This window comes from Cetorhinus maximus, chromosome 6 (assembly GCF_964194155.1).
Source record: "Cetorhinus maximus chromosome 6, sCetMax3.hap1.1, whole genome shotgun sequence".
In the NCBI taxonomy this organism is placed as follows: domain Eukaryota; kingdom Metazoa; phylum Chordata; class Chondrichthyes; order Lamniformes; family Cetorhinidae; genus Cetorhinus; species Cetorhinus maximus.
The window spans coordinates 81,636,920-81,660,187 of record NC_135884.1 but is presented as its reverse complement, the minus strand read 5'-3'; the positions used below and the strand labels follow the sequence as shown (position 1 = coordinate 81,660,187).

At 44.9% G+C, this 23,268-nt stretch overlaps 1 protein-coding gene across 1 annotated transcript in view; it reads left to right on the top strand.

The window, feature by feature from the left end:
* The window catches only part of LOC144682290 (hydrocephalus-inducing protein homolog), a 151,962-nt gene that overhangs the window by 70,251 nt on the left and 58,443 nt on the right, over positions 1-23,268 (top strand). Inside the window, exon 11 of the mRNA XM_078544766.1 lies at positions 210-418. Within this exon, the coding sequence (XP_078400892.1) occupies positions 210-418 (209 nt within the window). The remainder of the gene's footprint in view (positions 1-209; positions 419-23,268) is intronic.

The window sequence follows — 23,268 nt, the reverse complement described above, 5'->3', positions numbered from 1 at the left end:
TACAAACAAAATAAAGCTAGTATACCCCTGTCTCAGTTAAAATTAAGAATTGAGGGATTGAATCTGCAGCTTTCATGGTGGAATGTAGTTAATCTGCCACAGAATATAATAGCAGCTATACTCTTTATGGAAGACAGGCAAGAGGCATTTGCTTCGAGAAATTTTTGAGCTGGTTCTATGCTTTCAAATGTGATCATTTGTTATTTCAGTGTCACAAAGTGTGATCACACGATATTCATCTGTTGGAGTTGGAGCCACAAACGTTGATGGAACGAGCAAGCCAACACCTGACGGCAGCCCTACTTCTGAGTACAAAGCTGCACAAACAGCAACCAACATCTACCGCAAAAGCAGCATGAACACAACAAAGTCAATGCACCTTATGCAGAAGCAACAAAATGAAGCAGCAACTTCACAGGTAGGGTACTGGCGCTAATATAAAGGAAGTTGATATAAGGTATTTGTTTTTATGCTTTTACTTCTTTAGGATAATAAGAAGTGAGACTAACTTATTACTTTATTAATTGATGTGTCAACATTATAATGCATCTCGTTTTGAAGATATTCATACAACCTTTGGAAGGAGTTTTAGTTCCCAAGAACATGTAGGTGAAAGCGTTTTTTAAATCTTAAACTCTCCTCCAACATATTGTTTTAACAACCAGTCCACTCTAAGGAGACAGGTTCAAGTAGAAGCTTATAAAGAGGTTGTGTGATTTCATTTTAACAGGATTTTTATGTTTAACTCACGGAGGCTGGAATCCCCTGGTGCTGGGAATGCTGCCAGCTGGAAGAACATACAAACATATGATTAGGAACAGGAGTAGGCCAATAGGCCCCTCTTGCCTGCTTCAACATTTGATAAGATCATGGCTGATCTGATTGTGGCCACCACTCTACTTTTCTGTCTACCCGCCATACCCTTTGACTCTATTGTCAATCAAGAATTTATCCAACACAGCCTTAAAAATATTCAATACCCCACCTCCATTGCCGTCTGTGGAAGAGAATGCCACAGACTAACGACCCTCTGAGAGAAAACAAATTCACCTCGTCTCTATCATAAATGGTAGATCCCCTATTTTTAAACTGTGTCCCCTAGTTCTAGCCCCTTCCACAAGGGGAAACATCCTCTCAGAATTCACCCTGTCAAGTCCCCTCAGGATCTTACATGTTTCAATAAAATCACCTCTCATTCTCCTAAACTCTAATGGACCAACAGGACCAACCTGTCCAACCTTTCCTCATAAGACAACCCCTTCACCCCAGGAAGCAGGCTAGAATATAGAATAACATAGGATTAAATAGGATGTACAGCACAGAAACAGGCCATTGGTTGGTGTTTAGGCTCCATCAAGCTTCACCCCAGCTTTTCTCACCTAAATCTGCCATCATAACTCTCAATTTTCTTCTCCCTCAAATGCTTGTCTAGTTTTCCTCTATAATAATCGCTTCAACCACTCCCAGTGGTAGTAGGTTCCATATTCTTTCCACTCTTTGGGTAAGGGAGTTTCTTCTGAATTCTCTATTGGATTTCTTGGTGACTATCTTATATTGATGGCCTCTAGTTATACTTGTCCCCACAAGAGGAAACATTGGCCAGGATTTTCCATGAAATCAGCAAATTACGAAAGTGGGCAGGGAAATCGGCGTTTGACCCGCCGACAGTAATGGTGGCTTTTTTTGCCATATCGTGAGCCAGTTTATTGAAAAAATTGGGAGGCATGGGTTTCATGTTGGATTGCTGGCATCTGATTCATCCACCCTGCCTTCTGTAATCTGGGCGCCATATTTAAAGGGTACCCCTGCACAGAGCTAGCACTTTCTAAGGGATCAAAAGCTGGTGGAAAGTCATGGCTTCCAAAAGGAGGAAACATGCTGCCCCAAATTTAGTGGGAAGGATTTTTAGCTCGGCGAGTGGGTGTGAAATGACGCACGATGATGTTGGTCGAGTGTCCCGACGTCAACGTGCAGTCGCACGATAGTTCGGTCAGCCGGTGCGTGCCAGAGCTAAACTAAAGGGCCTATTAAGGTCATTAAGTTATCAATTGTGCTTAATTTTTCACTGCCTGCCCAACCTAATTTTTGACGGGCAGGCAAAAAGGCCAAGCAGCCTTTGCATTTTTTTGGAAACCTCATCCACGGGCGGGATGAGGTTTCCAAAATCATCAAATACAAATGAAATAAAAACTTTAATTTTTAATTAAAACATGTTCCATTAAATTTTTCTGTTGTTTAATAATCTTTTCAATATATTCTTCATCTCCCTGAGGCAGCTCCATGCCTCAGGGAGATTATTCTGCACTCTTTCGCACACATGTGCAAAGTTCACGCTAGGTCTGTTTGCTCTCCTCCCCCTGCCCGCACATGCAGTGCTCAGTGCTGCTGCTCGCTTATCACGCTGGGCGAGCCTTAATTGACCTTCCAGCGTGAAATCGCATTGCGCTGTCGATCGCGGGCTGTTTCCCGAATGCCCCCACCGATCCCACATGCCAAGGGCAAAATTCTGCCCAGTGATGCTTCTCTCAAGAGCCTCCTGGACTCAGTGGAGGCCTGTTCACAGAGTGAAGAACCCCATCCAAGGTGACAAATCCAGAATGGGAGACAGTGGCAGTGGTGGTCAGAGCTAATGCCCTACAAAAGAGGACAGCCAACTAGTGCCACTACAGGATGAATGGTCTCATCCGTTCCACCAAGGTGGAACTCTTCTCATAACTCCCAACTCTCACACTCACAAATCCATCACACACACACAGGGATCTCACACCTCAAGGGACAACACCACTAACTCTCGCACACACCCTCACATCTCCACCAGTCTCATATCCTCTTGAGCTTGTATCCTCATCAGGTTCCTGTCTCCACTCACCACACAAGCATTCCACGCAGTGTCATGTGTCCTGCTCACACTTTCTCCATATGTTTTCATGCAGGAGAAGCTGGCTCACAACAGCAGGGAGAGGTCCCAGACCAGGGTGGAGTGGCCCACATTCGGCTCCTCACTTACTTTGAGGAGCGTGCCATCATGCTGACTGGTGAGGACTTGGACCATTCCTGCGGCGATGGTGAGGTCGGCGGCGAACACCCTCGTGACGATCCTGCACCACATCATCCCTCTCTCAACACAAATGTGAGTGCTCCCTCTCCTGCTTTTGACAGTGTTGCCATACACTAATTATCTCTACTTTGGTTCACAGGGAGCTCTGTCAAGCGACTGACACCCTCAGCCGGCCAGTCCCTCAGCTCCATCCACGTTCTCACCTCCAGCCAAGAGGTATCTCCCTCCATTGAAGGGCTGGAAATAAGCAGCCTGGAAGACCAGTCACAGTGCTTACCCACAGCCTCCACCAGCGCAGAGACACATACCTTGGTGGGACCTAGGTCTAGATCAGGCTCAGGTTCACAATCTGGTGGTCACCGCACGGACACTTGTCCACAGTAGGAGGAGGCAGGTTCAGCCAAGCTCCCTGGCACTCCGAGGACTGCTGGAGAAGAGGCATCTGTGAGGTCCGAGTAAGACGACGAACCTCTGGATTTGGCCTTCCAACTCATCCTGGAGAGTCAGCAGAAGGTAGGGGAACATCACACAGAGAATGACAGAATCATTATAGTGCAGAAGGAGGCTATTCAGCCCATCGAGTCTCATTGGCTTGCTGAAAGAGCATTGTACGTAACCCCACTCACCTGCCTTATCCCCGCAACCTTGTACATATTTTCTTTTCAGATAACAATCCAATTCTCTTTTGAATACCTCGATAGAACCTGCCTCCACCACCCTTTCAGGAAGTTTGTTCTAGACTCCAACCACCCTCTGGATAAAAAATTTCTTTCCTCACATCACTTCTACTCCTTTTGCCCATTATTTTGAACCTGTGCCCTCTTGCTCTTGGGGCTGGATTTTCAGTTCGATGTGGGGGCGCGCATCTGACACGCACGAGCGTGAAATAGTGCGTGACGACATTGGGCGAGCGTCCAGACATCATCGTGCACTTGGGCGATATTTCAGTCGGCGGGCATGCACAGGAGTTGACAGCGTGCCCGGCGACAATTAAGAGGGTTGTTAAACCCATTAATAAATTAATTAAACTGAATTTTTCCCTGTCCGTCCAGCTTTACGGTTGGTGGGTGGGTGAAAAGGCCAAACGGCTTTTGGACTTTTGAGGAAACCTCATCCACTGGGGGGATGAGGTTTCCGATGTTAATTAAAAATAAAATAGAAATTTTAAAATTTAATTTCTAATATGTCCCTACTCATGTGACAGAGTCACATGAGGGGACATGATTTCCTTTTTTTTAAAACGTTATTTTTCATGTGAAAAATCTTCAGCTCCCTAAGGCAGCTCTGTGCCTTCAGGGAGCTTTCTGTGAGGACAGCCGCATGCATGAGCTGATTTCCGCGCTTGCCCTCCTCCCCCCCACCCAGACAGCGCTGAGCGTTTCAGCGCGCGATTCACATTGGCTGGCCGTTAATTGGCCAGCCAGCGTGAAATCGTGGTTGGGGTCCGATCGCGGGTGGTGGACCATTGCGCTGCTACACCCAGGCCTGCCCGCCGAGCTTGCCCGGCGAGGGGAAAACCCTCTCCTTGATATACTCTTGAGTGGGAACAGTTTCTCACTAATTACCCTGTCCATACACCTCAGGATCTTGAATACCTCTATCAAGTCTCCTTTCAGCCTTCTTTTCTCCAAGAAAAACATACCTAACCTCTCCAATACCTAACCTCTCTATCCTCATAGCTAGAATTGTTTATCCCTGGAATCATTCTTGTGAATCTCCTCTGCACTCTCTCCAATACCTTCACGTCCTTCCTCAAGTATGGTGCCCAGAACTGGACGCAGTACTCCAAATAAGGCCTAACTAGTGTCTTATACAAGTTTAACATGACCTCCTTGTTCTTGTACTTAGTGCCCCTATTAATAAAATCTGTTATACCATATGCTTTATTAACTGCTTTCTCAACATGCCCTGCCGCCTTCAATGGCTTATGTACATATACACCGAGGTCCCTTTGTTCCTGCACCTCATTTAGAGTTTCTCCCTTTATTTCATACTGTCTCTCCATATTCTTCCTGCCAGAATAAATCACCTCACATTTCTATGCATTGAACTTCATCTGCCATTTGTCTGCCCAGTCCACCAAAATGTCGGTCCTTTTAAAGTTAAGACTATCCTCAACACAGTTGACAATGTTTCCAATCTCCGTATCATCTGCAAATTTTGAAATCATGCCCTGCACACCACAGTCTAGGTCATTAATATATAGCAAGAAGAGTAATGTTCCCAACACTGACCCCTGGGGACTCCACTACAGCCCTTCCTCCAATCTGAAAAACAACCATTTATCATTACTGTCTGTTTCCTGTCACTCAGGTAATTTCTTATCCAAATGCCTACTTTCCCTTTTATTCCATGGGCTAGAATTTTGCCCGCAAGTCTATTGTGTGGTACTGTATCCATATACACCACATCAACAGCATTGCCCTTATCAACCTTCTCTGTTGCCTCCTCAAAAAACTCCAGCAAGTTAGTTAAACATGATTTTCCCCCAATGAATCCATGCTGGTTTTCCTTAATTATCCCGCACCTGTCGAAATGATTATTGATTTTGTCCCGAACTATAGTTTCCAGAAGTTTCCCTACCACTGGAGTCAAACTAACTGGTCTGTAGTTGCTAGCATTATCCTTGCAGCCTTTTTTGCACAAGGGCATAACGTTTGCAATTCTCCAGTCCTCTGGCATCACCCCGGTGCCTAAGAACGACTCGAAGATTATCCCCATTGCCTCTGAAGTTTGCAGTCTTACCTCCCTCCTTGGAAGATCTTATCCGGTCCTGGCATCTTATCTATTTTAAGTAAAGATAGTCTTTCTAACACCTTCTCCTTCCCAATTGTAAATTCCTCGATTGTATCAGTCACCTCCTCTCTCACCTCAGCCTGGGTAGCATCCTCTTCCTTTGTAAGTCTCCTCTTTAATCCATAATCGGCCCTACTCTTTCTTTTATTACCCTTTTCTTATTTGCATGCCTATAGGAGATCTTGGGATTCCCGTTTATGTTAGCTGACAGGCTCTTTTCATGCTCCCTCTTTGCTTTTCTGATTTGTTTTTTCACTTCCCCTCTGGTCCTTCTATATTCAGCCTGGTTCTCCATTGTATTTTCTACCTGCCATCTGTCATACGCGTACTTCTTCCTTTTCATCTTCACTTCTATGTCTCTCGTCATCTAGGGGGTTCTAGATTTATTTGTCCTACCTTTCCCCTTCAAGACAATATACCTTGACATTGCCTGCAATACTATCTGTTTGAGGGTAGCCCATTGTTCAGCCACCCTCTTTTCCACCAACATTTGATTCCAACTCACACAACTCAGATGCATTCTCATCCCATCAGAGTTGGCTTTCCCCCAATTAATTATCCCTGCTCTGGATTGCTCCTTGTCCTTCTCCATAGACAACCTAAACCTTATGATATAATGGTCACTCCCCTAAATGCTCTCCCACTGTAATTTGATCCACTTAGGCCAACTCATTCCCCCAAACCAGGTCTAGCAGTGCCTGTCCTCTTGTTGGACCAGAAACATACTGCTGCAGAAAATTATCTTGAACACACTCCAGGAACTCTTGTCCTTCATGTCCCTTTGCACTATTCCTATCCCAGTCTATATTTGGATAATTGAAATCCCCCATTATAATTATTCTATAATTCTTGCACTTTTCTGTAATTTCTTTGCAAATTTGTTTCTCTACATCCTTTCCACTAGTTGGTGGTCTATATACTACACTGATCAATGTTATTGCACCTTTTTCATTCCTTACCTCTAGCTAGAGAGATTCCATCCTTGACCCCTCTGGAACGTCCTCTCTCTCCAGTACTGTAATACCATCCTTAATCAACAATGCCACTCCCCCTCGCCCTTTTCTTCCTTTCCTGTCTCTCCTAAATACCTTGTACCCAAGAATATTTAATGCCCAGTCCTGCCCTTATTTGAGCCAAGTCGATGTTATAGCAATAATATCATAGTTCCATTTGTCAACCTGTGCCTGTAGTTCACCAATCTTATTAACCACACTGTGCATTCACATACATGCACATTAATCCTGATTTAGGCTTTTTAAGTTTCCCCCTTGCTCTGACCCTATCTAATCTCTTACTATAGCATACTCTAGATCTATCAAATTTTCCAAGTATTCTATTTACCTTGATACTACTCTCTGATATATCCGCCTTACCAGTTAATACTTCTCTACTTCCTAGTGCCAGTTTTTCTCCTCTCCACTCTGAATTTCCCCTCAGGTTCCCATTCCCCGCCAATCTAAACCCTCCACAACAACACTTGCAAACCTCCTTTCGAGACCATTGGTCCTAGCCCTGTTAAGGTGTAACCCGTCCTTCTTGTACAGGTCCCACCTGTCCCAGAACCAGTCCGAATGCCTCAGAAATCTAACTCCATTTCTCCAGCCATGTATTGAACTGCTCAATCTTCCTATTCTTATGGTCACCAGCACGTGGCTCTGGAAGTAATCCTGAAATTACTGCTCTTGAGGTCATGCTTTTCAATGTCCTTCCTAACTCCCTAAAATGTGCTTTCAGGATCTCATCCCTTTTCCTGCCTATGTCATTGGTCCCAATGTGCACCACGGCCTCTGGCTGCTCGCCCTCCCCCAAAAGAATATCCTGCAGCCGCTCTGTGGAAGCCCTCAACAGAGTGGCTTGTGAGTTGGAGGGGTGTGTCCGCCTACCCTCTGATGAAGTGCTGCCCACATGTGTGCGTATGGAGGTCTCCATGGGGAGGATGGCAGACGCCATGGAGACCCTGGCCCAGCAGAATGCGGGGATGTGTGCAGACCTGCACTCCATCGCTATAGGCATGGTGAGCTCCTGTAGTGGCGACATGAGAGGGAAACGGAGCTCCTCGATGTCTCCCCAGGTGCTCCTTCCCCTCAAGGAGTCAGGCTGGAGCCCTCGGGGACCTGAAGGGAGGAGGAGTGGCAACTGGACAACCTGGGTCATCCACTCAGGAATCTTAGAGGCTGTCCGCTCCCTCCAGGTCCCCTTTGCCTGTGACCCCCCTCAACCTTGTCCTCTGTCACCACAGCTGGCCCACCATCAAAGCAAGCTGGGATCCTCAAGGCCTCGGCTTTCCAGAGGACTCATTGCCAGTTTATCTCTCATTATATCCATCCGGGGTAGTGCATTCAGTTTTTGAAGCCACAGGCTGAATTTTTGTTTGGATGCCGAGACTCCAACATTGGGTACATTTCAAATCCCAACCTCATGTACTTCGGCACCTGATGCCCACACAATTTTTGATAAATAGGATAATTAGTGACCAGAGTGTGCACTCATTACCCAATAAAGGACAATGGTCGGGTTCCAGAGATTGGAGGACCAATAGGTGACTCTCCAGCACTGTCAGAGGTGGGGACTGCCTGAACTTGGGAGAACAAGAGGCTACCTCAAGGTGCAGGTGCCCTTTGAAGACCTTTAAACAGGTAAAATTGCAAGCCCTCCACAGAATGGCCAATGGTTGGGTGTGTTAAATTGTACAATGAAATTCAGGCCCTGCAGTTTGTCACCAGGAGGTTGCTTTGATCTGTCAGCCATGTTTCAGCCTCAATGGATGCTGAATGCCGACTGGAAAATTCAAGTCAGCTGCTGCTGAGTGTCTTTCATAGGCACCCGGTGGAGTACACGCCACTTGCAGGCAGGTAACCATCCTGTTGATCCTTCAGGAATGAAAATAGTCTGGGTATTAATGGTTACAACCATGGCAAATAGAGTTAAGATACAGATCAGCCATGACCTAATTGAAAGGTGGAATAGACCAAAGGGGCTGAATGGCCTCCTCCTGTTCCTATATACCTAAACTTCCCAGTGAGTTTCTTGAACAGTCAATTTAACAGTTCATAATTATTCCAGGATTGCAGTCAGTCCTTTAGTTTTCTTAAAAGTGGTATTTTGCTTTTATATTCCAAAATCCAGCGTTCAGAGTTTACAGGGTTAGACAAATATTATGCTCATCATCATGATATAGCTCATAATACACATCATTTTGGACATCAGTGGGAAGCATTCTTGCCTCTTAGCCAAAAGATTGTGAGTTCAAGCCCCACACCAGAGACCTGAGCAGAAAATCCAGGGGCAGAATTTTTGGTTTGTCAGCCACGCGTGTGCCCGACCCAAACGAGCATAAAATGACGCATGATATTTCGGTCTCCCACGCACACCCGCCGACAATTAAGCGGCCTATTAAGGCCCTTAATGAACAAATTGATTGAATTTTTTCGCTGTCTGTCCAACTGTTTGGTTGGCGGCGGGCGAAAAGGCCAAGCAGCCTTTGCATTTTTGGCAAAACCTCACCTTGAGGTTTTGACCAGTGTTTAAAAATAAATTTAAAACTTTTCAAACTTATCTCTAACATGTCCCTGCTCGTGTGACAGAGTCTAATTTCTAATTTCTTTATTTTTTATTTTATAAATCTTCAGCTCCCTGAGGCAGCATGTGCAAAGTTCCATGCTCGCCCTCCTCCCACCCCCACCCGGCAGTGCTGCAGCATGCGATTCACGCTGCCTGGCCGTTAATTAGCCAGCCAGTGTGAAATCGCGGTTGGGGCTCAATCGTCCATTCCCGTTCACCCCCGCCGAGTCCGCCCGACGACCGGAAAATCCTGGCCCAGGTTTACACTCCTATGCAGTACTGAACAACTACTGCATTATTGGAGAGTTTTTATATGAAACATCAAAACAGAGTCACATCTGCACTCAAAGGCCAACATAAAATGTCCCAATAGCAACCCTCGAAGTGAAGAAGTCTCAGTCTGAAATAATCTCCCCCCAGAGATAATGGTGCAGGAACAACAAGAGAAGCCATTGTAGGTGATCCTCTGGCTACTGTTAGGTGCATAAGAATGGAATCAGGTGAGTGCAACCCACTGAGTTTGACAATATGTGTGGAGAGGTGTTGGAAGATTAATTGATGTGATTGAACATGTCAAAGGTGCAGACAGGTTAAGAATGACAAGGAGTGTTACAAGAGGTTTATAAGATTGTTATGTTTTTGGGACTTTGTATTTAATTTAAGGTAAAATGAAGGGAATCATGTGACCTGCTCTGACATCTGCCTGACAGCAAGCCTGGGTGGTTTGATTGTCACATGATAAAGGGGCCCAGATTGTTTTACTGTGAAAAAGGTGCAAGATTTTTACACTTGGAAACAATGGCAGTAGCCCACGTGCTAACAGTCAATGGACTGAGTCTCCAAAGTCCCAGTAAAGTATTGAGAAAGTTGGGTTGTAAACAGTTGTGCTTTAAACTGTTCATTTACTTCCAAGATAGGAAGATTTGGGGTCTCAAAGATGACTATTCAGTATTTCTACCTGGATACAAGACCCACATTGCCATGGAGATGGACTTTGAGAGGGGGAGGATTTCAAAGGTACTCCTGAAAACTGGCAGACAAGTTAGTCTGCCAGTGCCAGGGAGAGAGAGAAGCTACAGGCTGAAAGTCTCTTTGGTTGAATTATACAAGAATGCAGGTGGGAGTTCACGCCCAGATTGGAAAGACCAAATTCATGAAGAGTTAAAACAAAGATTTGCCTAGCTTGTGCTAGAGGGAGAAGTCTCCAGGAAAACTCACACTGAGGAAGACAGTTTTGGAGTTAAAAGTTTCCAGACTGGGAAAAGAAAAGATCAGAAGTAAACCCACGGAAGCTAAGAATCATTTTGGACTGATTCTGGGAAAATTGAATGGGCGTGAACTTCCAAGGTGTAGCAATCATCGTCGGATTGCCACTCTTCCTAGTTTCTTAACTGAAATCCAGCCAATCCTATCTCGCATGACTTTCCGACTCAGGCTGGGTGAGAACTGTCTAGACAGCACGCTCCTGAGGCATTAAGTTAAGGGCTGCAGAGTCGGAGGTAAGGAAGCCACGCCCCCTTTTTTAATGGCACTAACTAAAGTAAAGCAGTCAAATGTAAAGGCCTAGACACTTCCAGAAAGCATGGAGAGGTTAGTTTGTAATGTAAGTGGGCAGGATTGGGGGTCGGGGAGGTCAGGTGGTCAGGGGTCCTGCGGTCGGTGGGTGTCAGCCAGTGGGGGGCTGTGGGTGGGGGGGCGGCCAATTGGTCAGGAGGGAGGGGCGGTTAGCGGGGGTCAGATGGTTGGTGGTGGGGGTTCAGTCGGAGGGATCAGGTGGTCAGCGGGGTTGTGGGGACTGGGTGGTTGAAGTGGGGGTTGTCAGCGGAGGGGATGGGGGGGTCAGTGGTGGGGGACTCAGGTGGTCAGGGGGTCCCTGTAGGTGGAATGGGGGTGTGGGGGGAGTCCCGTGGTGGGTCAGGAGGGCTCAGTACTATAGTCAACCCAGGGGTTACAAGTGGTTTTAATTCTTCTAACTTTTCCTGGGTAACTATTGCTGTAAAACAGTCGAAATCACCTGAAGTTTGCGATTTAAATTGTACTTTCAGGTGGTTCCAGTTGCAAGGCAGTTGCCTAGCGGACGTTTGTACTTCTTGGGCAATTGCTGGGTAATCCTTATCTGGAGACTTCTGGTGGTTGGGGGGCAGGTGGGGTGGGGGTAGGTGGGACTCCCCAGCGTATCTTTGGGCTCCAGGGCGTCTTAACTCCCCAGTTAAGACGCCCTGGAGCCCAGAGGTTATGGGCCGTTGTCTACTTAAAGGATTGTGCAACGTACACCATATAGTGGATTTTTCAGATGTGTTGAAAGTTCTGCTCTGTAGTTTAGCATAAGTTTCTACAAAATATTGTTTGGTTAATAGTGCTTTTAGTCTGTTACAGTAAAGGTCTTAAAATTTGAAGTGCTGTTGTGTCATCTGTCAGCTATGAACTCGAGCCCATCCCTAATTGTCCTTGAAAAGGTGGTGGTGAGCTGCCTTCTTGAACTGCTGCAGTCCATGTGGTGTAGGTACACCAAAAACGTTCAGAATGGGGTTCCAGGATTTTGACCAGCGACAGTGAAGGAACAGCAATATAGTTCTGAGTCAGGATGGTATGTGGCTTGCAGACAGTGGTGTTCCCATGAATCTGCTGCCCTTGTCCTTCTAAGTGATAGAGGTTGCAGGTCTGGAAGTGCTGTCAAAGGAGCTTTGTGAGTTGCTGCAGTGCATCTTATAGATCGTACTGCCACTGTGTCAGTGGTGGAGAGAATGAATGTTTAAGGGTGCCAATCAAGCGGGCTGCTTTGTCCTGCATGGTGTCAAGCTCCTGGAGTGTTGTTGGAGCTGCAGTCATCCAGGTAAGTTGTTATGATCCTTGGCCAGACCCTGGGGTGTGGGGGGAGATCTGGTTAGGGTCCAGTACGATGTGTTTAAAGTAGCTAAAGGTTCTGAGATTCAAGAGATTTTATTTTGGAATAAAGCCACAAGATCCCATGGGTTTTTGAACAAATAATAACAAAATTTACTATACAAGTTTAGAAAGATAAAACAATTTACAATATCTATCTTGAGGTCTATGTGAATTAACAGACAAACTGTGGTCGAACACACCACACTACAGAGTAAATGACAGGTGCAAACAAGACAGAGTCTAGGAATCAGGTGTAAAAATCCATTATAATTAAAAGATATTGATGCCTGTTTTAGTCTTGTGCAGGGGTCCACACAATCCACCAGAACCCTACTAAATAGTTCATCGGAAACAGGTATTGGGATCAATGGCATGGGTATAATCGAAGGCTGGGGCTTTCCAACTAACTGACAGGTGTGATATGTCTTTCAATATTCCACTACATTTCCATGCAGTCCTGGCCAATAAAAGTGTCTCATTATCTTAGCCTGAGTTTTCTTTATTCCAAGGTGACTTGCCATTGGAATCTTGTGGGCAATTCTTAAAATTTCCTTCCGATAACTAGGAGGTACCACAATTTGATGAAGTTCTGCCCACTATTTATCTACAGGTCTCTGAGGAGGTCTCTGCTTCCTCGACAAAAGGCCATCTTTTAGACAGTAACGTTGAGGGACCTTGTTGGATTCTTCCTCAGGGCACGCTGACTGACACAGCCCCCACAAACCAGGGTCTGCCTTTTGGGCCTCCACCAATGAATTTCGGCTAAATAATTTTGCCTCGATATTGTCGGGGATTTTATTCCCCTTCACAACCCCGGAAAAGGGTCTATCAAGTTGAACATGAAGATTGTCCTTCTGTTCAATGCATTCCCCTTCCTCGTGTCAAGCCTTACGAGTCTACTTACCACGCAAGCAGGCAACAGCCCAGGATATTCCTCCTGCAACATCTCCATTTCTCGCACCTCAACCGGTTCTCTCACAACTCTTGGGGATGGTGAGATTTTCAAACTGGCCAAGTCCTTACTCAATAAAAAGTCTACTTCTTCCATAGGTAACCTAGGAACAATTTCCACTGTAACAATTCTGTTTACTAATTCACTTCATAAATTGACTTTACACAAAGGAACAGCTTTATAAATTCCATGAATATCTCCTATTTATACCTTTTCCTTCATCAAACAATCTGGAACACAAATTGCATCATCAGTCACCATCAATGACTGATCTGCCCTAGTATTTCCCAAAATATTAATTTGTTTACTTGTTTTGTTGGAGAAGTAAGGGAACACTTCTCCCTTCAAGACAAAACCTCTAAAGCCTCCAGTGCCTGACTCCCGTTAACCATAAATCGAGGAAGAATCACTTTGGCAGTTCATAGTCATATCACCCTTTTTAGTAGGTTCTGAGGGAACTCATTTTGCTTGTAACCACTGTTATGGTTTTAGTATCCATTTCCTCTTCTGGTACAGCCCTTTTTGAGGATTCTATAAGTGTTCTTACTAATGCCACTGTTTTACCTTTCAGCTTCCAACAATGGACTTTGACATGCCTGGTCTTATGGCAATAAAAGCATATCAATTTATTTTTACCCCTTTTATTCTCTACATTATCATTTTTCTTAACTGTAGCCTCTTCTGCCTTTTCCGTAAAGCCAGATCTTTCCTGTTCCTCCAGTTTCCCTGTTGGTTTACAGGTGGCGATCTACTGCCTCCTAACTGCCTTTTTGAACTGCTGTTTCTCATACCTTAGAAACTGTACGGTCTTCCAGGTGTGACCTAATAGCTATTGGGATGCTATTTTGGAATTCTTCCATCATCATTAACACCATCACATTCTCAAAATTTTGTTCTAACTTTAGGGATCGAAATCACAGTATTTCTTTTTTCCTGAGCAAATTCTATAAATATTCCATTCGGCCTTTTCATTAAAGTCCAAAATTTGAACTGATGTGCTTCAGGATAAGCTTTAAGTACTGCAGCTTTAACTATCTCATAATCTGAAGATTGTTCTTCTGAAAGACTAGAATACACATCCATAGCCTTCCCAACCAAAACACTTTGCAAAATGAGAGACCATATGTCCTTTGGTCACTTTAGTTGGTTAGCTGCCTTTTCAAATCAGGTAAAATATCCTTCAACCCTGTCTTCAGTGAATTTAGGCAATAGATAAAGATTCTTTGTTATATCAAAGCTGGGAATGGGACTTGATTCCTCATCTAACTACTAGACTCTTTTTCTCTAGCCAATTCATGCTATCTGATTTCTTTCTCTCTTTGAAACTTGAGCTCGAGCTTTTGCATTTCCACTTCCTTTTCCATCTCGAGTTGCTTCATCTGCAACTGAATCATAGCTAATTCAACTGAATTGTTATTTGGATTCACTTTTGCTTCCTCCAATCCCAGATGCTGTGCTATTACCTCAATTATTTCCACGTTCTTAGCCTGTGCTTTTAACTCTAACTCTTCTGCTAATGCAATTAACCTATCCTTGGTTAATTATTGAAAATCACTCAGGGATAAATCTTCCCTCTCCAGAAAAGCTATAGCAATTGACAAAGCTATTGTGCTTTTCAATCAGCATAGTAAAATTCACCATGGAAATTTTATAAACCTTAACCTCAGTGAGTATCAGCACTCATATTTGTCAGTGGATCTGAGATCCCGGACGAGCCCCCAATTTATATTACAATCCTTGGCCAGATCCTGGGCCGTGGTTGGAGGTCTAGTTAGGATCCAGTAACGTTTTCTTTAAAGTAGATAAAGGTTGAGATTCAAGACACCTGCTTTTGAAATAAAGCCACAAGATTCCATGGGTTTTTGAACAAACAAAAACACAATTTACTATACAAGTTTAGAAAGATAAAACAATTTACAATATGTAACTTATACTCTTAACATTCAGGGTAAGTTTGAGCTACATGTGAACCAATAGACAAACTGTGGTCAAACATGCCACACTACAGAGTAAATGACAGATGCAACCACAACAGAGTACATGATTTCTCAAGAACCCACCCCAACGTTAGTCAACCAATCTCAGTGAAGCTTCACCTTTCTCACGAGGGTTTCCAATCTCCACCTTTGAAGATCCTGCCTTGGAATTCTCTCCGAAAGCTTCTTCCTTGATTCCCGAGTGCACTCACACAGCTTACAAGCATACTTTCAGATCTATGGCCGTACCAAGCAGAACACCACTGCTCCAAACACCACTTTGCCCCAACAGGCCACAGTATGAAGTCAGTCTTCTAACTGTAATTCTTTCTTTAATTTAACTGAACTGGGACCTGTTTTGTCCGTCTGTCTCCGTGACACTTCTTGACTGCAGACTTCCTCAAAACTGACTGAAGAAGAGTTATTCACTGACCCTTGAACTGATCTGGGGAGCCTATCAAAATACTCCCAGAGGGTCATAGCCTTGTTACTAGGCAGGAACCACTAACAGCATTGGAACATCCTGACCCTTTAAATGTTACAATGTCCATAGGCTACGAATTGAACACACGCAGGCATAATGAATTGAATTCATAACAAAGTGGAGAGTATTCCATCACACTCCTGACTTGTGCCTTGTCACAATTTTTGGGGATCGATACAATACTCCAGCTAAGACCTACCCTTGATTTGTAAAGGTTTAATAAAACTTTTCTGCTTCTATACTCAATGTGAAATTCCCCTCCAAGCCATTCACCTGACTTAGAAATATATGTCTATTCCTTCACTATTGCTGGGTCAAAATCCTGGAACTCCTTCCCTAACAGTACTATGGGTGTACCTACACTACATGGACTGTAGCGGTTCAAGAAGGCAGCTCAGCACCACCTTCTCGAGGGCAATTATGGATGGGCAATAAATGCTGGCCTAGCCAGTGACACCTACATCCCATAAATGAATAAAAAAAACTTTTGATTATATAGATGATCAAGGAACCTGGGTGTAAAACAGCATGTGGCCAGCAGCCAGTTAGTGGTGTGTGTGAGTGGCTGCAGCTGTTGTTGGGAGTAATGGTGGTTGCTAAATCCCTAAGTAGATTTGTCTGTTGAGCTATTCTGTAATTATGTATATGATCAATTCTGTGCGTGTGGTTGGTGAGTTTGTGTAAATAAGCCAGAAACACAACACTCTACGCCTTTATTTATCAAGCCAAGGATTCCTAATGTTTCTTTAACATGTAATTCAATATAATTTGAAACATGGAAATGGACCATTCAGCCTATCTAGTTTGTGTTGGCTTTTATCATCCACACAGGCAAATCATGTTTACCCAGCCTGTTCCTATATCTTTCTATCCCCATTCTCATGAACCATCTATTCAACCTTATCTTGGAAGTAGACCTAATTTCTGCCTCAACCACTAACCAAGGAAGTGAGTTTGAAGAAGCTTCTCTCAGCTTCTGTTTTAAATCTCTTGCATTGAATCATGTATCTCTGACTTCTTGCTTGCATGACTTCTTCACTGGCAGAGATGATGTTCTAATCCAGAAAGCCAGTTGGTGAAGGATAGAACTGGAGCCAATTGTTATGCACTATCATAAGCATTTATTTATTTGTAGAGTTGCACATTGCAAGTATTCATCTCTTAACCCCATCGCGGCTTCAGTCTGTCTATTTTTAGGGGCACAAGAGAATCCCCAGTTAATGCCCACCATCTACGTACGATTAAGCACAATTAATATACAATCAACAGATTCCCTCTCTTAAAAAAATAAAGTTTATACATACAATTAAAATTTCAAATCAATTAAATGAAAAACCTCCATGTTACATTGCGATAACACCCTTTATCTAGGCCCACTAACAATTTCTATGTACATGCATTTATTTTTGTAAAACAATCCAACAGTTGACATCTTGCATAGGCCCATTTAAGTTTAGGGTTTTCCTTTTACTCTAGCTTTTTTTTAATCTAGCAAGGTGAATCTGTAAGCCATTCTCACTTACACTTTTCACAGTGTACATTATCCTACAATGAACAATTATCTACATAACATGCAATGGGTATGCTTTCTTCAATATACCCATTGTGCAGAATCTCATCTAAAATATTTGACAAATAGAACCCCATGTCCCCTGCCTCCATAAGAGCCAATAGGTTGGATTTTAACTCAGCAGGGGTCCTACTGTTGCAGACAAAATAAATCAGAGGGCTGCCATCTTAGCAGCCTCAACAGTGCCATCGCTAGCAATAGCCATTTCTGGGGCTGTATCTGCAAGAAGAGGTCACATCAATAGCTGTGTACCCTCAAAGTCAGGCAAGTGGGCTCTGGGAGTGCCAGGGCTAGTCAACAGTACTCAGGGAGGTGGGGGTGGGGGTGGTTGGTGGCAGGGGGATGGGTGGTGTTGCTGAGTGTAGGCTTGAGCCAAAGATTGCCAGAAAAGGAAGGCCCCTCTGGAACTCACCAGGAAGCCACCAGAGTTTACTTGGCGGTTTCCTTATGTAGTAGTGGGCCCCCCAGCAGCTGATAAAATGCTAGCAGAGGCTTAAATAGCTCAGTTGGACTCCAGGCAGGCAGGTCATCTGCCACCTTTCCCACCTCTGGCAAAATGGCATGATGGTGAGAAGGAACCAGTCACAACAACTGCTGCCTTCCTGTGCTATTTTGCCAGCCTTCCTACCTCCCACCCCATTGCCAAAGGGCTGGTAAAATTCAGCCCAGCGTTTCAGTAGCTAAAGTACTTTGAACAATTCTTTTATATTTTCTTAGCTTCTCCAGCTAAAGGACATCATTGTACATTTTAATTTATTAAACCAGCTGCACTAGAATACTCATCAGGCAGATTAACATCTGAAGCATCACAAAAAATGATTAGCTCCATGTTCTTTGGGCCACCTAAGGATGCAAACTTAAGTACGTATTTCTCCAAATTTATTTTTGAATGTTTTATTTGCCCTTAAAACATAAATGGAATGAAATAATGGTTATTGCCTAGAAGGAAGCCATTTAACATATTGTGTCTGTACCAGCTCTCTGCAAGAGCAACTCCACTGGCCCCACTCTCCAGCCCTTTTCCTGTAGCTCTGCAAAGTTTTTTTCTTTGCAGGTGCTTATCCACTTTTTTTTGAAGCTCCAATTCAATTTGCCTCCACCATACTTTCAGGTAGTGTATTCGACATTCCAATCATTTGCTGCCTAAATAAGTTTTTCCTCACGTTGCCATTGCTTCTTTGCCTATTCACCTTACATTAGTTTTCTTCTGCCAGTGGGAACAGTTTCTCCCCAACTACTTTGATTAGACCATCATGATTTTGAACACTTCTATCAAATCTCCTCTCAACCTTCTCTTCTCTAAGGAGAACAACCGCAGCTTTTCCAATCTGCCCAAGTAACTGAATCCCTCATACCTGGAACCATTCTCATAAAGCTTCTCTGTACCTTCTCTAAAACCTTGGCATCCTTCCTTAATGCTGTGCCCAGACTGTACACAATACTCCAATTGAGGCTGAACCAGAGTTTTCTAAATGTTTGCGATAACTCCCTTGCTTTTGTATGCTATAATTCCACTTATAATTCTATATAAAACCCAGGATCCCCTATGTCATTTTAGCACTTTCTCAACCTACCCTCCCACCTTCAGAGGTTTGTGCACATATACCCCCAGGTCTCTTCGTTCCTACATCACCTTCAGAATTATGCCCTTTAACTTGTAATTCCTCTCCATGTCCTTTCTACCAAAATGTACCACTTCACAATTCTCTGCCTTAAATTTCATCTGCCACATGGCCATCCATTCCACCAGCCTAAGTCCTCTTGGAGTCTACCACTATCCTCTTCACAATTCAAGTACTTCCATGGTTTGAGTTATTTTTGCATTTTGAAATTTTGCCCTGAACACCTAAATCTAAGTCATTAATACCTCTCAGGAAAAGCAGTAGGACCAGTACTGACCGCTGGGGAATCCACTCTATACATTCCTCCAGTCTGAAAAACAACCATTCCTGACTATCTGTTTCTTGTCACTCAGTCAACTTTGTATATATGCTGCCACTTCCCCTTTTCTTATGGGCTTCAGCTTTGCTGGCACGTTTATTATGTGATACACCTTTTGGAAGTCCATATCCCCTACATCAACCATATTCGCCTCATCATTAATTCTGATTAATCAATGAGGAATGAACCTTAACAATTTGATTTTCATGCTTGCTAAGTATTGTCTTACCATCATTCGCAAAGGCCATCTCTTTTATAACACAGCAATATACTCCTGAATTAAATTCTGTCTCGAAAGGTCTTATACAATGCCTGAGAGCTCTCTGCATTTTCTCTGAGACCTCAATTGTAATGAAAGCCTGCCTCCCTGAATGTAAAGCATTCAAATGGGCAGAAGAAAATATTACCAATTTTCTTACCTTCTGGAGAGGAGGACTGTCTTACAGCATGGAAGGCAATTTGGGACTTTTCCCATAGCCTAATTGATAGGGACTATATTCTTCAACATCTGGAGTGAATTATTTGCATGAACCCCTCATACCAGGGCATTTTCCATCTTGCAGTCTGATTGATTGGCTAAGATTTTATGCAGTATTTTATTGATCACCATATGATTCCTTTCACATAGTCCACTGATGAAAGGACTTTCAGCTGTACTAGTCATCACCATGATGTTAATGTTTTCACACACCTTTGAATTCACCAATGGTAAACACTCCTCCATTGTCAGTCAGAAACTTTGCTGGTGTCCCACGTCCGGTCCCTGTCCATTTTTTCCATGGTTTTGTCTATAATAACCCTTTTGTCCTTACTAAGTATTATCGTAGAAAGACTAAATCTGGTCACCAGGTCTATAAAATGTAAAATTAAAATATTTCTGTCTTTGTCCCATACCTTTAGATCCATGGCAACTACCTCATTAAAGTCACATGCCAATGAAATACTTACAATATGATATGATGGCACCCTCCAGTCTTTTTTTGAGTTTTCACACATCTCATTAATCTTTTCTATTAGCGTCATATGCTCTTCATTAACCCCGCAGGATTTTTAAATTTTAACAAGTAGAGTGGGAAAATTGTCTATGTAACTTTAAGACATTTCCCTTTCTCTCTGATTGTTATCATCTAATGCCATCAATACTTGTTTAATGCTTTGATGAGAAACATCAGGTTTTGATAAGGGGATTCAATAGTGTACTGACTGAGTAAACTCCAGATCCACTGACTTCCCAAAAATAAATTACCTTGTTATGCTCCACATTGAGTTTTATTTGTGTCTCTTTCATAGAAGATTTACTCCACAGCATAGGTATCTCACCATGGACTACATCAGTACTTATAGCTTATTCCAGCTATTTTACTTGGAAATAAAATTCTGCTTAGTGTCCTCAATATGTTGTCACCACTTAAGCTAAAGCAATTAGTACTTGTACGTTCCTTAATATTGCATTGATGCTCATGAATTAGTGAAGCAAGATAATGGCCCAGAACCTCCATTCCTGGGCTGGGGTGGGGTGTGAGGGTGGGGTGTGAGGGTGGGGGGTGGGGTGTGAGGGTGGGGGGTGGGGTGTGGGGTGGTGGGGGTGGGGTGGGGGGGGTGTGGGGGTGGGGTGGGGGGGTGTGGGTGTGGGGTGGGGGGGGTGTGGGGGTGGGGTGGGGGGGGTGTGGGGGTGGGGTGGGGGGGGTGTGGGGGTGGGGTGGGGGGGGTGTGGGGGTGGGGTGGGGGGGGTGTGGGGGTGGGGTGGGGGGGGTGTGGGGGTGGGGTGGGGGGGGTGTGGGGGTGGGGTGGGGGGGGTGTGGGGGTGGGGTGGGGGGGGTGTGGGGGTGGGGTGGGGGGGTGTGGGGGTGGGGTGGGGGGGTGTGGGGGTGGGTCATACCTCGGAGATACCCCAGAAGATGTGCTGGAGGACACCCCCTGGAAGTTGCCAGGTGCATGGTAATTGCCCGGGAAGTTTATACTTCTGATGGCCAATTACCCTGCACCTGGAACCATCCGACACTCCGAATTAAATTGGGGACTTAACTATTTCTAACTCCTGGGTATCTATGGCACAGATGCCCCTGACCCCCTATTGGACCCTCCCGATTACCCCCCCACCTCCATTGACTCCTGGACCCCACACCCTGACTACCCCCCACCCCCAACCACCCAACTAACCCCCATCCCCTGACCACCTGACTACACCCAACCAACTGACACTCCCATCCCCCAACTACCCGGCCGGTCACTCAACTACCCCCCCCCATCCCCCAACCACTTGACTTCTCCCAACTCCTGGTGACCCAACCCACCCTGACCACCCAACCCCTCAACCACTCGACTATCCTCCACCCCCAATCACCTGTTTACCCCAGCCCTCGGCTACCCAACACCCACCTCCCAACCAACGTGACCACCCCTACCACCCCCTCACCACTTACTTTGCACACTTACCTTCTCACTGGCTTCTCAAAGTGGCTGGGACCTTTAAACTTAACTGCTTCATGGCAGCTAGAGATGTAAAAAAGGGGGCGCGGCTTCACTTCCCCTGATGTTGCTGCACTACATTGGAAGGAATCCAGAACAGCTGCACTGCACATTTCACAACAGGCCCAGGATGGAAGATCGGGTGAGAAAGGTGCAGCTCCCAACCTCGCTAAGTAAGAGGGAGTGAAGTGGCAATTCGATGGTGTTTAGCACTCCTTGGAAGTCCTGAGCTGTTATTTTATCCAATTTATCAACACAGTAGTTTAGAACACTATTTAGCAACGTATAGTTAAAGGAGTTTGCAACTAACACATTGATCACAGGACTAAAACTCCTCGTGACCAGTATAATTTTTTCAGATTCATTATTATGTTCACCCGCTTCTTTAGAATTCTCTTCATTATGCATCTTTTCAAGGACTCTGCTCCAGGCTTTGGGCAGTTCACCACATAATAATACTTCAAGTCATACCTGAAGCAACTATTACCTCTTCCTTGGGCATTGCTGGGATTCATACACCTATTATTGCTGCTTACAGATCTGCTAAAAGTGCTAACCTTATTTAGCCTTCCATAGTATTGATCCCTGTGTTGAGTTTTTTGGCCAGTTCAAAATTGGCGACCATTGAGTCCTCGGGCAGAATCATCCCAGATTTGTACTAAGTGCAGTCGCAGGTGGGTAAAGCGTCGTTTTACCTGCCGGCCACGATGGCAGATTTTCAGTCCGTAGTGTCCTAAACCCGCCACATTATTTATGCATTCCTGGGAAACATGCCGTTTTGATGGCGGGCAGGCTCTCTTCGCCCGTCCACCATCACTTCACCGCTTTATCACGCCGGACGGCATATTTAAAGTCCAGCTGTGCACACACACCTCAGTGCTTCCAGCCCACAACCACTGCAGGGAAGATTTCCACAAAAGGCAAGTTGACTGCAGCCCCCAGGTTTAATGACACATCACTGGAATGCCTTTTGGATGCTGTGGAGGCCTGCCGTGATGTCCTCTACCCCAGCTCTGGCCACAGGATGGGCAGTGGCGTTACCAACCAGGCAGGAGATGGTGGAAGTGGTGGTCAGCGCCAGTGCCCTGCAGAAAAGAGGACAGCCATCCAGTGCCACTACAGGATGAATGGTCTCATCTGTTCTGCCATGGTAACTCACCCTTCTCACGACTCTCAACTCACACACTCACAAACCCATCACACATCCACAGGGATCCCACACGTCAAAGGACAGCACCACTAACTCTCACACATACCCTCACACCCCTATCAGACTCATATCCTCTCAAGCTCACGTCCTCATTCCTGTCAATGTCTCTGCTCACCACATAAACATTCCATGCAGTGCCATGTGCCCTGCTCACACTCTCTCCATCTGTTTTCATGCAGAAGAAGCTGGCTCACATCAGCAGGGAGAGGTCCCAGACTGGGGGTGGAGGGGCCCACATTAGACTCCTCACTCATTTTGAGGAGCGTGCCATCGTGCTGACTGGTGAGGACATGGACCCTGCCTGTGGCGGTGGTGAGGTCAGCGGCGAACACCCACCTGAGGATCCTACACCACATCATCCCTCC